Source organism: Cupressus sempervirens, chromosome 10, assembly GCF_028749045.1.
Source record: "Cupressus sempervirens isolate cs-2001-9-10 chromosome 10, ASM2874904v1, whole genome shotgun sequence".
NCBI classification, from domain to species: domain Eukaryota; kingdom Viridiplantae; phylum Streptophyta; class Pinopsida; order Cupressales; family Cupressaceae; genus Cupressus; species Cupressus sempervirens.
In genome coordinates, this window is record NC_143127.1 from 223,756,215 (window position 1) to 223,775,042 (window position 18,828).

General features: G+C 33.7%; 1 protein-coding gene across 4 annotated transcripts in view; it reads right to left on the reverse strand.

The window, feature by feature from the left end:
• The window catches only part of LOC149533437 (Sas10/Utp3/C1D family), a 69,414-nt gene extending 52,858 nt beyond the window's left edge, over positions 1 to 16,556 (reverse strand). Inside the window, exons 1-2 of one of the 4 annotated variants that reach the window (XM_089805243.1) lie at positions 16,348 to 16,556; positions 16,176 to 16,255 (exon numbers count right to left, since the gene is read on the reverse strand). In XM_089805243.1, coding sequence (XP_089661369.1) covers positions 16,176 to 16,255; positions 16,348 to 16,389 — 122 coding nt within the window. In that variant the 5' untranslated portion in view covers positions 16,390 to 16,556. The remainder of the gene's footprint in view (positions 1 to 16,175; positions 16,256 to 16,347) is intronic. The other 3 variants (XM_089805242.1, XM_089805244.1, XM_089805245.1) reach the window with 3 other exon arrangements.
• Positions 16,557 to 18,828: the final 2,272 nt, after the last annotated feature.

Genomic DNA, 18,828 nt, shown 5'->3' on the forward strand with positions numbered 1-18,828 from the left:
GATTAGTCAATAATCTTTCTTTTGGTTCTGGTCTGGATCAATTTGGTGAAGAACTGACTGAGTTTTGAACCTTTCATGGATTGTAATTTTCAGATTTTCTGAATATAGTCATGTTGCAGCGATGTGTACAGTAATGTAATTAGTGTTTTATGGGATAAAACTTATATTTCTGGAAAGACAGATGAATTATCTTCCCAATGAAATTGATTTGGTACATTTTTGTTAAATTTTGTGGAAGTTATCATAGTTTTGGTGAAAACTGGTTTCAAAACCTCTTCAATAGAGTTGCTGATAAGAGTTAGATAATATCTATGTTTGTATCCAATGGAAAAATATGACTCTAGAATTTCTTTTACCAAGTAGTTTCAAAGGGCTTTCAGATGGTTTTGGTTGTACTTGAAATGGGTTTGCATTTTGCAAGATATTTGATGCCCTAGGCGGATTGGATAAGCAACTTTTTTTCTTGTTTTGTGACAGAAAAATGGACCTCTGTACAAGGGGTGTAATCTCTCAATTCCACCTTTGGATTTTTCTGAATTTGGAATATATTTGTGAAACCCTAATTGTCTAAATTCTGACCAAAGCGATTTCAAAATTGATGCCTGGAACAAAAGTTGTTGATGACTGGGTACGGGTCTATCCAAACTGTCAATCACAATCATAATAATGAAAGAATCATTTATGGTTGCTTGAGACTAACTTTGTAAGCAAAGCTTTGAAGGATGTTTGAAAGCATGAATTTGATGGGCTTTTGAAGGATACAAGACTGATGTTGACAGAATTTTTATGAACCTCTTGAGTTGAATTGGTCCCTTAAAGGTGTAACGGCTCTACATCAAATACAAGAATTGAAATCAATGTTAATAGTTAAGATCAATGAGATCAGATAGAATCATCTGAAGTATATGTTGCAAGTAGCAACAAAACCAAACTCCTACATATAAAACAATGTCAGTAAGAGCCATTAGCAACTCCATGGTAGACACTCCCTTGCAACCTATCCCATAACTAAAAGTGACTTGTGTGCATGTTACATGTGTCTCACATGATATCTACAATCACACACTTCATTAAGTCAACAAGCTCTATTAGTTTATCATAAAATATACAATTGAAAGCACAAAACTAATAGAAATCTAACTTATTGCTCTCTAGATAGGATGAGTATGGCTTCAAAGAATTTCACTGTCTGATTGTAAAACCAGTGACTTGATTGTGTTGGAGCTACACTTGTTGAGAGCCTGATTGGAACAATTGTTATATTGTCATTAATGTCAAACCTATTGATAAGACAAGTGTCAAACCTACTAGAGCGACATTCACTAACAATGTAGAGTGCCATATCTATTGATTGATGAAAAGGATTTGAAAAGAAGAGATCATGAGATGACTTAGTGAAAGGTTGAGTTGAAATGAGTAAGAAAGATGGAATTACAATGGGCACTTGATAAGTTAGTACTTGAGAAGATAATCTGTTGTTTATTAATTAAGAAGAAAAGATCAATTGAAGAGCAAAGGAGATTGATATTGCAAGCTTTACTATAAGCTTGACGGAGTATTAATGTTGCATGGTTAATAAAGGAGTTGAAGCAAAAGATTAAACAACTTAAGCACTGCCGAGCAAAATAGTGTTGGCCAAGTATCTGTGTTGGTCGAGTGATATTGATTGTCAAGTGACAGTATTGACCGAGTTGAACAGTGATGACCGAGCGAGACTATTTAATGATGACCAAGTGATCCAATCAAGACCAAGCAAAAGAAATAGTGATGACCGAGTGACAGCAAAAGAACTGTTTATGAAAGAATAAAGATTTGTGGCTAACATAGTTGAAATCTTGGAATAAGCAAAACATTTTGACGATAAGGATTGATGAGTTGTATTATTTAATGCAAGGAAAGGATTAGTTGATCAAAGGCTAAGATTTGAGAAGATGTTTCTAAAAGTGTTGAGAAGAGAAGAAGAACAAGAAGGTGGACAGATTCATTGAATGTTTTGGATCTGATTGTAAATCCTAAGACCTACGATTGTGATTAAGTGGCAAAAGATCAAAGCTACATATTTAAGGAGGTACCTAATATGATTTAGAGGGTTGTTGGACTAAAAATTTGCGAAGACAAGTGTTGGACAAACTTGCAAGGAGAAGTGCAAAGTTTGTAAGGTGAAGGATTGCTTGAATAGTTGCCATGCAGATCTGAGATGATGAAAACGATGGAGTCCAGTCAATGAACAAGAATTGAGATGAACAGAGATCTGAATTTGCAAAGTGAGTTGTATGTTATCAGATCAAAACTTTGTTGTTACTTTCTAACAATTGTGACAATAGTAAAAATTGTTTTGATAAGGTTGACCTAACAGTCATTTGTAAATCTTTTAATCAAAGTGTCATTGAATGGAATGTTCCCAAGTCCTCTACTAAAACCAATCCTAACACGATGATTAAATCCTTTAACAAGATCACACCTACCAGTGTGTTTTGTAACCTTTAACAAGGTTGGCTCCTAAAAGAGCTCACTTCAGATGAGTGAAAAGTGGTAACATGTTATTTGTGGTTTTTCCCAAATTGGGTTTCCAAGTTAAATATTGGTGTCAAACATTGTGTGGATGTTTGTTATGTGTTTATGCTACTTATTGTTTTTAAGTTCAAGTTCATTGTTGATTGTGATAAGTTTCTGCAAGTCGGTACATATAGAACAAAGAACTAAATGGAATCAAAAAGTTGGATTATAGGGAACAATTTTAGTTAGTGAGTTATTGGGTTAAGTGTGCTGAAGTTTAAAGTGTTTGATTTGTACATCTGGATCTGGGGATAACTGATTCACCCCCCTCCACCCCCGCCCCCATTCAGTTATTCCAAATATTCTAACAAATTGTCGTATAATGATAGATTCAAATGAAAAATGCAACTATCACTCAACTAAGATGATCTATACTAAGAACCCAACATGAAATCCATTGCAATTGAACTAAGATGATCAATTAACTATGCTCTGCATACAAAAGCTATGAATGCAATAAGCTAGATGACTATGAGTTATCAAATTAGCAGCATGTAAGCAAGCATGCACTTAACTAAATAATTTGAGCTTAGAATGGAGCTCTTTTATAGATTTTAGAATCGAATGGATGGCTTAGATTCATACATGAAGAGTGGTTGAGATTGAATTTAAGTTGATCCATGTGAGCATCTCTTGACTGGTGGGAATTAAGTCATTTTCCCTCTTCTGATGAGATGGATTTTAGAGGATTTAATAATTTCATTTAATTTATACACTAGCCTATGTAATTTAATAGGATTGATTTAATTAAATAGGCATAGAGTATCAATTATTTGATTTGATCACATTGACTAAGATTTGATGTTTGAATAACATAGTTACACCGCCCTGGGGGACAGGGGGACGGCGAAACGGGGGGACAAGTTTCTAGGACGGGGGGCTAGAGGGGCCTTAATTTGGGGACGGCGGGGGGACGGCGGCGGGGGGACGGGAGGGGTGAATATATCTATACATTTGGTCCTTAAAAATGCTAGTTATGAAAATATGTATTGCAATATAGGATATAAAGATGTAAAAGAGTGAATACTTGAACATTGCATTGAATTGGAACATCGAACATTAAACATAAACAGTCGAATCTGCAAATAGTGAATATTAGGATGTCCCCCATCCTCGGTGGAGGTGGCAAAATCTGGTGGCGCCGCTAGGGACGGGGAGACGGAGTCCCCAAGTCTCCAGTGCATTGAAGTCTCCGAGACATTGGGCAAAAAGGAAGGGGACGCGTCCCCGTGTTACTATGTTGAATAATTAATTGATCAATTTTTGATGAATTATGCTCACAAATTGATTGGATTACTACCATAATTGAGAGATCAATTTAGTTAGGGCGATTACAATTAAATTTGACAAAATAGGCCTCTTAGTTAAGCTAGCCCATTTTCAAATAATTAAGTCTTGTAGGGAGATTTACAAGAGTGAACACTGAATGATGTTTGTTGAACATTTCTTCTAATCTATGTTGATGCTGATGTGGATGCGAGAATCAAACACATGAAAAGAAAAAATGAAACTTTGGATGCATCCATGTGTGTCTATGTGCACGCGCACACGCAAAGAAATGCAAGAAATATACACAAATTATTTTTTCATGGTGTGATACTTCACCATTGATAGTTCAACTTCAAACTTCACAAACACATATATACAATTTGGAATAACTAATTAGTAAATTAGTCAAGTACAAGATCTCAATGCAGTTTGAATTACATAATCAAGACTTAGTTCATAATTCAATGTTGATCAATCAAGAGTCAAGACTCAAAATTCACTAATCAAATTCAGACATCAATCATTCAGAATCATAAGGATTCTCAAAAAAATCAACATTCTCATTATCTCCAACTGTTGTAAGTTCCAATTACATTTGAATGAAAAATACAGAGTCTAAAGAAAAAGGATGCAACCAAGAAGCACTGCCCAGGAAGGGAAGATGCTTCAAATTTTGTGCTGATATTTGGATTTAACTACATGAAATCTAGATAAAGAATAAAATAAGCAATAGACAAGCCAGAAGAACGTGATAATGCAACCAACTAAAATCCAAAGGTTGAAGAACCATGCCAAAGAAAGATTCAAATTTTTTGGTGGCACCAAATCCCATAAGTCTTAGTCAACAGTCAAAGAATTTAAAAAATCCTAGAGCTGAAAAAACAGAGGTACTTCAAATATCAACTCGCAAAACAAATTGCACCCACAGAGGCTTTGTGGAATAAACCAGGAAGCGTTCTCGGGTCTGTGGATACTCTTGGAGGCACTCAAAACGAGCATCCAATGACCCGGGAGCACTTCCATGAGCATCCGCAGAGAATCCATGGAGAACCAAGAAAGAACACATCCACAACAGCATCCACTGATTCCTAGAGAGAATTGGTAACTTAGCTTTTAATGTACAACTTGAATGGGCCTAACTGTGAAGGCATATGTACAACATAGAAGGCATAGGAATTATTGTCATGTTTGGTGATGAGTAACATATCGTAATCATCAACAAAGAAGAATTCAGTCCAAAAGCTGGCCAAACAGTCAAAAGATCAAAATAATAATAAGCTGCTTGGCAATGCCTGGCCCAACCAATCAACCCAGCTCCTCAGGGCCCAGACCATTGTCATGTCTTTATTGAAGCTATGGCAAAAAAAATTATCATTCTCTTTCAAAAAGAAGCTGGAGATCTAATAAATCATTTAAACTCCTAATGAAAGAAGCACAGTGAAATCTTTATTTGCAGATGTTGAAGTTACTATCCAAAACAAGAAAGAAATAGGTAATTAATCCTTGTAGCCAGAACATCACTACTGTCATGTGAGAGCAAATATCCATGAATATATACCTAGGGCCCCTATAGTACCCATCAGGGATCAATTCCAAATTTACACCCTACATTAACATCTAATACAAGGAATAAGAATAAATCTGGGTCAAAATGCAAACTTCCCTATGTTCTATGGGGACATGTCCCAGGCCATTATACCCAATGACATTTCAAGTACAGTGGGGCAATAGAGGAAATCCCCCTAGCTGTCCTCAAAAATCTTCAAATCTTTTAAATGTTTATGAAATGTGTTGCAAAAATAGGAAACACTGCAAAGGCATCTGAGACATCCCTTTGTTATGGTAAATCAATGTCATAGTTGTATTAAACAAAGGAGATGAAAACTCCTTATATAGATTTACAAAGACGATGTTTTCTAAAAGAAACAATTGTGAACTAAACACAAAAATAGAAACTAACTAATAAGCTAAAGACTAACTAAGATGACCATTAAAGAAACATTATAATATTCCAATACCCTCCCTCAATGATCATTGTCAAACAGTGGTCTTTTGGTCACAAATTCTTCAAAACATTTTGTTGATGCTGACACCCTCTCTAAATTTGCAAAATGTAAATGACGAAGAAGCCAAAATCCAGCCAGAAAATTGAAACTCTACAACAAGAGACAAGAGCCTACCACTGACTCTGCCACTAAGATGGGTTTGTCACTAACCATAATACCATGGGGACGTGTCCCCCCCCCCTTTTTTGCCCCACGTCCCGAAGACTTGGAAGCACCGGGAACTTGGGGACTCCGTCCACCCATCCCTAGCAACGCCACTAGATTCCGCCACCTCTGCCAAGTATGGGGGACGTCCCGACGTTGACTATTTTTTGGTTCGACTATTTATGTTCAATGTTTGATGTTCCAATTTCATCCAATGTTATTTACTCTTTTACATCCTTATATCTTATATTGCAATACATCTTTTCATAGCTAGCATTAAAGTACCATATGCATATATACACACACACCCTCTTCTCCGCCACCTGCCCCCCCCCCCCCAAGCCATCCCCAAATTAAGGCCCTTCTGTCCCCTTGTCCTCTCGTTCCGCCGTCCCCCCGTCCCCCAGGGTGGTTTAACTATGTCACTAACCCTCCCAGAATCAGCAAAACATCTAACCAAAAATCATCAAAAAACATCCAACCTAATGTTGAATAATGAAGTTGCTCTTACTTGGAGACAGAGACTAGCATTGAGAACAACTAGCACCATTTTGTCGAGAAGTCGTCAAACCCTCCAAATTTTGCAGATGAGCATGATGCCCCAAAACGGACTGCAAAAAGACACACTTTCTTGAGGAGGAAATTCGAAAAAACCAGAAAATTTTTTAGGTGAAAAATAGATCAAAACCAAACAACAAAATCAAAGACTACAAAGCTTCATTTTTTAGGAGATGCAGTAAAAACACAACACATTATTTTTGAGGTAAAAATTATAATCCCACAGAGGAATCCCACGCAACTTTGTAAATTACAAAATCAGAAAATATTTTGAGGGAAAAAACTATGAAAACCCATAAGAAAAATCTTCATGCGGTTAAACACGAGACTTCGCATGGTAAATCAGCACATGCAAGCAACTTGTAAGCTTCAAAAATTAGAGACTTCTGCCCAAACCAAGAAATCGTGCAATGAAAACCCTCAACCAGGCTTGCAATTTTCAGCAAAAATCTTTGAAGACGAACCCCAAAATTTTCAAAAAATATCTCTAACAATTTTAATTTATAAAAAAAAATCAAAAAAAAAATTCTGGAAAATATTCCAGATCAAAAGAGGTTTGAATTTTTCTTTTAAACAATTCCAAATTTTATAAAATCCCATCAACCTACTCCGATACAATGTTATGGTAAATCAATGTTGTTATAGTTGTATTAAACAAAGGAGATCAAAACTCCTTATATAGATTTACAAAGATATTTCCAAAAGAATCTTGTGAACTAAAAACAAAAAATAAAAACTAAAGACTAAGATGACTATTAAAGAAACATTATAATATTCTAATACCCTCCCTTAATGGACATTGTCTAACTATTATCTTTTGGTCACAAATTCTTCAAAACATTTTGTTGTTATTGAGATCCTCTCTAGACATACAAAATGTAAATGACAAACCCTCTCTAGATCTACAAAATGTGAATGACCAAGTAGCCAAAATCCATCCAGAAAATACAAATGGAAAAGGTTGCCAACCTTCTTTAGAATGCTATGCAACAAGAGATAAGAGCCTACCACTAACTCGACTATTGAAAATAAAGACGAAAATAGAAACTACCTAATAACTAAAGACTAACTACGATGACCATTAAAGAAACATTATAATATTCTAATACCCTCAACCATCCTAAGGTTGGTCAGACACCCTAAGGCCAGTCATATGTCCTCGATAGCAAAGTATTTTTTATGATGTTAAAAAAAAAGTCATCCATGACATTAAAATTTAAAAAAGAAACATCCTTGCTAGCAAAGTACTTTGCAATAACATTTTTTTAAAAATCATTCATAACTTCAAAAGTATAGACATCCCTGACCTATTGGGGACAGCCAGATGTAGCTGTTAGTGATACAGGAGCATCCAGTGGTGTAAGGGCAATCCTGTATCACCCAAAATAATGACTAGTGTTAGTTTATGTTTAAAGTGTTTTCATTTCTGGATACCCATTTGGGTCAAATAAAGATTCCAACTCTCATAATTCCGCTATTGGTTTTCTGGGTTAGAGTTTTTGAGCACCTTGGGATAGGTTATTTTGTAATTGAGTCATAATTATAATGAGTTAGAGGGTGTAAGTTGGAGGGATGATTATACTTGTAATTTAAAGCACTCCAAAAAAAGAATCAAGCGAAATGGCTTTACGGTTTGAAAGTTATTGCAGTTTTAAGTTGCCTGGAGACCTCCTAAGAGCACTTCAAAGTCAAATTTGAGGCACTAATCAGCCTCGTACGGGCCCGAGAAATGGGGGAAGAGCAAAGCTGGTCCATTGCGTATGAGCACTTGGAGAGCCTTCTGGAAATGCAAACGGTTTGTCAATCGAAGTCCCTGATCAAAAATTATGCCACTCGGAATTTGGACTACCATTTTTGGATTCTTCTACTTTTACACCATCTACTAACGTGTTTTCTAGAACCTTTTGTTCTGGCGGTGGATGCCAAATGGCATATTCTAAAATGTATTCCTAATCCTAAATCTAATTTGGTTTACTTAAGGACATTTCTGGCATTGTAAAAGCCGTTTTTGGTGGAGTTTGGGAGAAGGTACTGTGAGAAGGGTTTTCTCAAGAATCTGATAACATTGTAAGCCCATAAGGCATGTCATGGAGTCTATTTTTGTTGTACTAGAAGTAATAGCATATCACTTCTAATAATAATATTCCCCTTTTCCTGTTGTGTTCATTTTTGTCTTGGGTTGTGTCCCCATCAAGTGGGCGTACCTTCATCAAGTGGTATCAGAGTGTACCTTCATCAAGTGGTATCAGAGCATACCTTCATCAGTTAGCAAAGTAGTCTTTGATGATGTTTTAAAGAAAATCATACATATAATAAAAAAGGACTGCTAAATATATCATGGCCACATTATAAAAGCAGTACAACACCAATTAAATTAATCGTGGCAGCACTGACAGCAACAACAGTAGTATAACAGCAAGATATATGTCAGAGCTCATAATATAAGTTGAATAACAGGCACTGAAAACAATAAAATATGACTCAAGGTTCCCTTTTATTTTATTACATGTGATGCTTCACAAAGCTCTTTGAAACCAAGAAGGATCAAATATAGGAGAATTCACATGCAAGTGGAGCATTCAATCACCTATTAAATTATAAAGATCTCGTTTTTTGAAGACAAATATTCTATTGTGGTAGAAATTAAGTAACAACTTACTACTAATAAAAGATGTTTTCAACAACTGGACAACTAAGCAAGCTTATCCTATGTGCACAATAAGCTTGGCATAATTGAGTAAATATGCATAGATATTATATGCTATGCCACTTGATCCCCTTCCCCTCAACAAACCCTAGGAATGTAGTGATGATGAAAATGACACTCAGCCCTAGAAACTAGGCCTTGCTAGACACCTCTATACACAAGATGTTCTCTCAAAAGGTAGATAAAGGGGAGAAAACTTATATGAAAAGTCCCCCCTCCCCAAAAAAGAGAGAAGAGAGTGATTTATCAAGGAACCTTGGTCAACAAAAACCACCTATATAAGGAATCTATAACTACTATTTGGAGCATTGTTTTCTAGTTACTCGTATACCTAAGATAGGCAATGCTTGCTTAATTAGCTTCTATTTGCACTTATGACTTGTAATTTCCTTGACTGTCGGAGTTGTATTACACATGACATCTCTTTTACTCCACATTAGTAGTACACTCACACCTTTAAGTGGTGTAGCCTATGTGTATCTGCCTCATGTACTCTTGCATTTAATCCATTCTCATGCATCCTTTAGTTTATTTTATCATATGGATATTTTACACTCTTTGTGCTTCGTATTGAGCCTTGTTGATCTTGGGAGGCCATTTTTTCACCATATCTTACATGGTATCAAAGTAGTAGAGATCCTTTGGCTAGTGTCTCTAGACATCTAGAATTACAAATCTAGTATTTTATGAAACAATGAATATCCACTTCTCTTGCATCATTCAATAATCTAGAGAATTAAAAAACAGATAAAAAGTCAATTCTAGAGGTATCCTCTTCATTGCCTTGTGTTGCAAGTGAATTCGGTAGATTTATGAAGCAAATCTAAACTCATCATTACATCAAAAGCATTTTAAGAATTCAAGTTTGTCTTTTGTTTCATCCAATTTCTATGTTTGAGTTCATTCCATCTGATTTCATCTACATTGAATTTCATAGTCTCAATTTCCATTCTTGTGATGTGGCTGTAAAAGTGATTTGTTGTCACGGTATTTATTATTTACAACATTTAATTGTTAATGTTAACAATCTTACCCACATATGATCCATGTCAAGAGTAGTTCTAGGTCTTCCCACAATGTCAAGACCATTGTTGGACTTTCTTTTATTCAAATGTAGAGGCCTCAAAAGGCCATGCGAACTGCAACGGTTTTCTGGGTTTCCAATTTTATCAACATTTCACACATCCCAATTTTATTATTGTGATCATAATTGTGTTTATACCATCAAGTGTTCACAGTCTTGTACTCATCTCTTTCTTGCTGGAATGAATATATTTTATGCATATGGACTACCTCATTCTCTTACTGTCTTTGCATCTCACAGTCATAGCAAATGCTCTATCTATAACATATCTTGTTTTTATCTTGTTAATATGAAAGCATTCCCAAAAAATAGTGCATGTAAAAACGATAATAAGGCCCCCGACACAAAAATAAAATTTATTGATAGTTCGGTGTATATAATCAATAGCTACTAAAGTATAGATGACAAGTGGATTTGAAAAAACAATTCTTATATGTCTCACAACAGGTTTTTGGAAATCCTACAAGGAGAAATGAAAGAACTTGATGAAATTTATATACATCCCCGAATTTGGTAGGATAGTCGAAATGTTAGACAAAAATGATACGCCTAAAATTTATCAAGGTACTCTAAAATAAATTGAAAATGTTCAAACATATACAAGTCATATGTGAGCTACATGCTACTTGGAAGCATAAGATGAAAGCCATTCTAAAATATAAAAATACCATCAAACATAATATTCAATTTACCTTACCAGCTAATGTTTGGTCTTTCCTGATTCAATCACTCAATGGAGATGAAAGGTATTAAGAAAGGTCTTAAATCTTTTTTTTTACTTTATATATCCAAACTTTGCAATAAACAAGTCAGCAATAACCAAATTGAAAATGCACCAGCCCCATGCCAAGTGGTTTTGAGAGGTGAGTTAGGGTTTTTGAACCTATGGGCAAATACCAAGGAAGACCCAACACCAAAAAAGGAGTATGATGAATGGGCCTAGACAAGCAAAGAGCTAAGGTGATCAAGCAAAAATAAATGCCAATGAAGGCCAGGATTGAGCCCCTCCCCCCCGCTCCCTTGCATAAAACAAGCCACCATGATTTACTTCCAATCAAGCCTTCGATCTTAGATTAAAACGGCTGGGAGTACTTCAAGACAAGATACAAGCCTTGCAAACAGAGAAGTCATGGCCTACCAATAGAATTCACCCCAGCTCAAGACAATAAACACTTATCACAAGTGAGGCAAACCCCAGGTATTGGATGGAAGGTTACTATGAAAGAGAGGTCTAAAACCCCTCAATAAGCAAACACTAATCCACTACAATGATGAGCCCGTGAAAACATGTATAAGTCATCACAGTCAAACCTACATGACGAAGCATGGTGACTAAGAGATGAAGTCGATAAAGGAATGAAAACTGGAAGTTATCAACATGGCAATTTGCCCCCATGCCAAAAAACTTCACAATGCCATTAGACGAACCAAAGACCAACTTTGCATAAGGTAAAGTACTTGCCACTACCAATAAGCCAACTATCATAGAATAACAAGATGTCATTATAAGCCAAGCCAACAATAACCAAAACACAACAACTACAAACCAAAGTTTGACGATCCAAAAGTAAATGTTGATTGAGCAATGAAAACTCTGTGCAAAGAAAAGCATGAGTCTCACGAACTGCAAACATGCCCTACCAAAGCAATTGGTGCTTTGTGTGCCAAATACAATGGTGCTAACAAAGCAGAAAACTCGTGTATCCACCTACAAAGAAACCTCCTAAGCCCTCAATAATGAATACTAGCAGAAAATTCTCGACAAGGAAAGCAAGGCAAGGTTGTTGGCTCTAATATCATGTTAGTGTCACCCAAAAATAAAATCCTACAAACCAAATAACCTTCACAACTCAAAAAGGAGCAACACAGAGAAGTTATCTCACCAATGAGTACATAATGAGATTGAGATATGCTCTACATGATTGATGGGTGAGATGCAGTCGATCTGATGGTTACAATGAACATGTACCTTAATGGATTATGCACAATATTAAATGCTAAGTGACTAAAATCTGATTATAAGATATAGACCCATTATAAGAAAATCTAGAATGTCGCCTAGAACTCAGTAAACTTAAGCCATGTGAATAGGAAAAAACCACATTCATACCAATAGGTTAATGGTCAATAGTAAGACTTCTTTGGCAATGGCACTAACCAAACCTATAATGCCTCCACTTCTAAATGCTATTTGGAGTTTGATTGGCCATATAAACTCCACAAAACTCAACTAATTGAGCTAGATGAGACAAACAATATGGCATTCTTCCACCATATACACCATTCTACATTACAAAATTATGAGGTTAGATTGTAATTATGAGGTTAGAAGTTATAACTTGGTCACCAATTCTAAATTTTGATGTCTTTGATCAAATTGGAATTTATGAAATTAATAATTCCTCTTTTATTCCATTGAGACCCTAAATATCAAGTAGCCTCAATAAGTTTTGTCAAATTGATCTGAAATAGGATAACCTTGTAATGTAATGCCCAATGTGATGGACTCTTTTCCTAAAATGAGGGAATTCACATCCGATGAAGAATAACAAAAATACAAGAACTTTGGCTTCATAACTAAAGCCTCCTACTCTGATTGTTTTGTTATGTACATCTTTAGCTTGACGCCACTTAACTTCTACAAAGCAAAAAATTGATAATGATATTGAAATTTCAAAAAACTTAAAATAGGGGTAAAGTAGTGTTTAATGGTATTGAGAAATTTGACCTAATTCCAAAAAAATTAACATAGCTGTTATCATTTTCATTTCGAATGCATATTCTTTGTTTTATATTGATGTTCATGAACCATAATTGGCATGAACGTCAATCTTTTTGTTGCTACTTTATTATTACTACATAGTTTCTAATTTTTTGAGTTTTTTGGTGATTTCATCTCATATTTAATCCATGTAATTAAAAACGCCCCAAGCTACTACTTCGGGTTTGAGGACTGGTTCGTGGGTTCAGGCAAAAGCAAAAAAAAAACGTTTGGGTTCATGGGTGGGTTCGTGTGTGTGTACAAAAAAAAAGAGAAACATGCATAATTGCAAACCTTAGTCATTTCATAATATGAATATATGTTGCTTGATCATTGGTCAATGCCAAATGTCAAAGATAAACATTAAATACCCGCTCATTAATCTATGTTCGTGATTGTAAAGAAAATCATACATTAAATTACTAAATTGCAAAATGAAATCTCAAAACATAGAGTAGTTCATTAAATAATTAAGTTTGAAACGTAATGATCAATGGCAAGTGTTTGATAGTTATCAATGATCATAGTATCAAATGCCCTTCAAGAGTCAAATGGGTCATCAAACAATGAGGGATCAATGGCTTCATCTGAGGCTGCAACAATATCTAGATCCTCATCATTGGAACAAACAATCTCTACAACCTTCACTTAAAACTTGCAAAATGGGCACACCAAAATGAGAGAGCAAATGAGAGATTAGATGAGTGAAATGTTTTATATTAGGCTCCTTTAAGAGTTACATAAAAATATATTTTAAAAAACATTATTTTAAGTTGTTTTATTTCATTTTTTGAACCCTACTTCTTCAGGTCCTCCCGAGTTCACCCAAGTTTGTGCCAACAAGGACCTGGACGGACCTACAGTCTAAAACCCAGACCCTACCAGAGCCCGCAGCGAACCGGGACTTGAATCCGAACCCGTGCAAACCCAGACCTAAATCGGGCTGCAGGGTGCGAATCCAGTAACCAAGAAAATTTAAAAACCTTTCCTCTGTCATTGTTGTGTAAGCATTGTGATAATATGATCATACCATAGGGAAGTGATCATGCCCTATAATCCGAGCCATTATTTTCTGGTAAAGGAGCCAAATGTAATTCTTGACACATGCTCTTATAGTGTCTATATATGGAATAGCTCCTACTGAAATCACAATATCTATAAACTCATACTTTTGAATATAGTATATTCAATAAAATTCTCAAGTTTTCTAATTACCGGATGGCCCCCACTATAATGGTACCAGTACAGATCCTAAGAATATTCATCTCCCTATAGATGTGTGTGTGTGCTTTCCCACTCAACCAGTCTGTACTTCTGCACAATTAGCTCCAAGGTCCAGACACTGGCATTACCAGCATATAGAAGTACAAAATGAGATTCCCTCTTTTTTTGTTCAATAACGAAAAAAGTTAATTCACAAAGAAATGTTCAAAACAAATCTCTTTGTTATAAATACACATGAGATGGAACTCGTTTTCCATTTGCAATTTTAAATTCAGACTAACATGCCATAGACAAAAGACTGATCAGTAATTAATTACTCCAGACCTTTTAGTCTCCAAGATTAATGAATGATTTCAAATATCTAGGAGCACGAATAGACAGCTAAGCTCACTATAGCAATTATCTCCCATTAATTCTTAATGGAGTATATACATGTTGATTGACCTATCAACTTATTGAGAGCTTTAAAGTTGTAAAATCACCAACAGCTAATCATTATATTACTTTTCCTTCCATTTCTTCTCTAGCTTCATGGAAAATAATATCCAAAGTGACAATACCTGGTATATTTGCATTACTTAATAGTATCAGGCATATCTGATAGAAAATGTCTTGAAAGAACTCAGTTGATGAAATACTGCAATTCTCAATGCCACATACTCGTACCAAGGCCACATGGAATTCAACTCTGAGAAATCACTTTTTATAATCTATCAGACTTGAAATGTCTGTTTAGAGAATTGTACAAAAATCGCGTATGCATAGTTGCCCAACATTAGGAATGTATCATAGTGGGTTGCCTTCCTGACAGAAAAAAACAAGTGTGCCTTTAAAGTTTATATGCTTTCAACTGTAATGAATTTTCACATTTTGAATCTGGCATTTTGATCTGTAATCCAATTCCTATATTTGGCTACAGCATCTGTCGCCTTAGATCAGATCATCTTAGTAATGGAATACTCAGTTCTAATGATCAGAACCAGCACAGCACTGGCATTTTATCAATTATAATTTGTCTTTCCAAAGTGTTATTGACCGTCATTTTGTTTTCTAAAGCATTTTCAACATCCTTGTAGATCAACATGGGTCCACATTGCAAAATTTATTGACATATTCTGAAATATTGTGAAATTCATTACTTAACTGTATTAATGTATCCATGACTCTGCAATAAGTTCAAATAGGGACTTCAAAGTACCAAATATACTGAAACATGTGCTCCGCGGGATCACATCCACGTCCCTAGGGTTTACTGCTCCCGTTCCCCTTGTCCTATCCCATCCCTTCAAATATCAATCATATAATTTTGCCATCCCTTTTGCTTGTTACTGGCATAGCCAAAAGGGTGCATGACAAAGGAGATTCAGAATAATTTCGGCCTCCTCGCCAGTTTATTATACCTAAAGTTCAGACTCCAGTGCAAACATAATTAGCAATTGGGGAGTTCTGAAGCTCAACAGCACCTCTGCAAAGCAACAACTGCTACTGACTATCCCAGGAGGTAGTGCTCTGGGGGCAATGCCGCATGTGTCTACACCTGTTGCTACAATAAAATAAGTTCTAACCTAAACTGGCATGCCCTCTCCTCCAAGGGCTTGTAACATAAAAGACGAATTGGCATTCCTTAATTCATCTGAATCTATTGGATTTTCTCTCACCTACAGAATACTTGTTTTTATCTTTACCGGGGGAAGAGTACCCTTTAGCATATTGAAAGAAACAAAAAGATAAATATTGACAATCTGAAAAAGTGATTTAACTACAACACAACGGTCGAAAAAATCAAAAAGTAAAGACATAACGTACCTCGTACTCTCGGAAGCCGTCTTCTGAACATTTTCGACAAATAATTCTGACTGGTGTTTCAAAGCCAAATCTTCCTCTGACTATTTCGAGAGAAAGCATAAAGAAAATGAATCAAAACCCTACCCCTAGTTCTAAGTAGATTAATTAGCGCAAAAACTAAATAAAAGTTTACCAGGTCTTCTTCATTCTTCTCGTCTTTGATTTCGTGAGCCATTGCAGTTGAAATTACCGAGCGCCGACGGTAGAAGACAGAATTGAAATGAATAAATATCCGAAAAGCTTCGTAATGGAGCAACGGGTTTCTCTTCGCTATAAATGTTCAAACCTCCTATTTTTTCTTACTTCCGACAGAAAACCAAGGTTTTATCCAGCTCGAATAATACTTTTAATATATTCATTATTGTGCATATTATTAGTTCCTGCCATGGCAGGAATACGTATGCATTCAAGTCATTCTAATATTACATTAACACTAACCAATCAAATCAAAGAATTTAAAAGATTCTATGAAACTTCAAATGTTTATATCTTGTTTTAATTTTTCATTATTTTATAAATTACATTTTTGATTCATTCTATTGGTCTATACTATTTTTGGTGAGAGAGAAAATTAATTTTCTTCAACAAAAATACAAATATTTTCTAACAACTTTATCTTTCATTAATGAATGCATTAATTACAACTTTATCTTTGAGACACAAGTTGATAAGATTTTTTTTTTCAATCATTTTATCTTCCACCTCACAATCATGTCTAATCAATATTCATTTTCAATAGCAATATAATTTCAATATGTTATATCTTTGTATTTGAATTTATAAAAAAATTTAAACTTTGATTTTTTAATAAAAGTAGTTAAATTATTACTATTATTTTACTTTTGTAAAAATAAATTAAACAATATTTTTTTTTAATTATATTTTATAATATTGTTTCTAATATGTATAATTGATAAGTGTTACAATTTGTAAATTATATCATTTATTATTATTAATATTTTATATTTAAACAATTTATTGTTTAGTTTAAATATATTTAAAACTTAAATATATATTTTAATATTAAATTAATAATTATATTTTACAATAAACAAATATACTAAAAGAAATAACCACAAAAAAGAAATAATTCAATTCTAAAAAATATGTAAATTGTTATTAAGTTTTTATAAACTATGTATTAAAATTAAATAGTTATATTCTATTTCTTATTTATTACATCATTTTTATTCATTAACATCAGATTTATATGTATTACATCTATTAATTATTTACAAATGTACATATTAAATTATATAGATATTATTTCATAATTAAAAATTACTTAATTTTATGAAAAAATTGGAAATACAAAATATTAAATAGTAAACCTTCTCTAACTCTGTAAAATTAAACAATTAGTTTTATTTATAAAATATTTTTATATTTCAATACATTTCATTTTCTCTTATACAAATGTGAGTTTTAATATAAAAATTAAATTCTTAGTTTCATTAATTAAAATATAATATATTTTAATTTTTTATTATAACCATGATTTTATTTTGACTATTTGTTTTATTAAGAAAAATAATTATATTTAATTCTCTCTCTCTCTCTCTCACATAACTTATGTTGGTATCACTTTATCTTACTATTTTATCTCTCTTCCTCTTCCTCCTATATATTATCTATCATTTTTTCCTCTGCATATATGTTTATGTTGTTATTGTTCTATATTGTTATTTATCTCTATCTAATGATTAAAAATAGTGTGACTTCCATTTAATAATCAAGATGAGAATAATACATAGTTGGGGACTTTGGCCTCTTATTATTGGGCTTAAATGCCAAAACATATAATAATATAACATGAGAACTTAACAACAAAATATGAGCCATCCTTTCATATCACAATTGCATTTCTAGGTCGAGAATGTAACAACAAAATATGGGTCATCCTATCAGATCACAAGTGCATTTCTAGGAAAAAATTAATATATTCACAATGTTAATTAAGAACTATTTAACCTTATTCTCACTCATTTACACCTCTACAACCATTATGTGTTAAGCAGGAACTATAACGCATTGTGTCTCTTGTTATTTGTGCCTACCATTGGCAAAATACTTATGCATGCATTCGTGTTAGTGCTAATATGACATTAACACAATGAAAGAATTTAAAAGATTATATGAAACTTCAAATGCTTATCTTTTTCTAATTTTTAATTATTTTATAAATCACATTTTTCATTCATTCTATTAGTCCATATTATTTTTGGTGGGGAGAAAATTAATTTTTTTCAACAAAAATACAAATATTTTCTAACAACTTCATCATGCATTAATGAATGCATTAATTACAACTTTATCTTTTCCACATTTGGGACAAGCTGATAAGATTTTTTTTTTTTAACTATTTTATCTTCCACCTCACACAACATTTCTAATCAATATTAATTATCACAATCTATTATTCTTAGCAAGTTCAAATATAGAGTTAAATATTTTTTATTTTTTATTTTAAATATATTTATTATTAATTTTACAATGATGTTTATTGTTCACTATTTGATATGACTTGTTCCTAAAACTTCATATAATGCAAAAGTTCAAATTATACTTCACTATATATATATATATATATATATATATATATATATATATATAT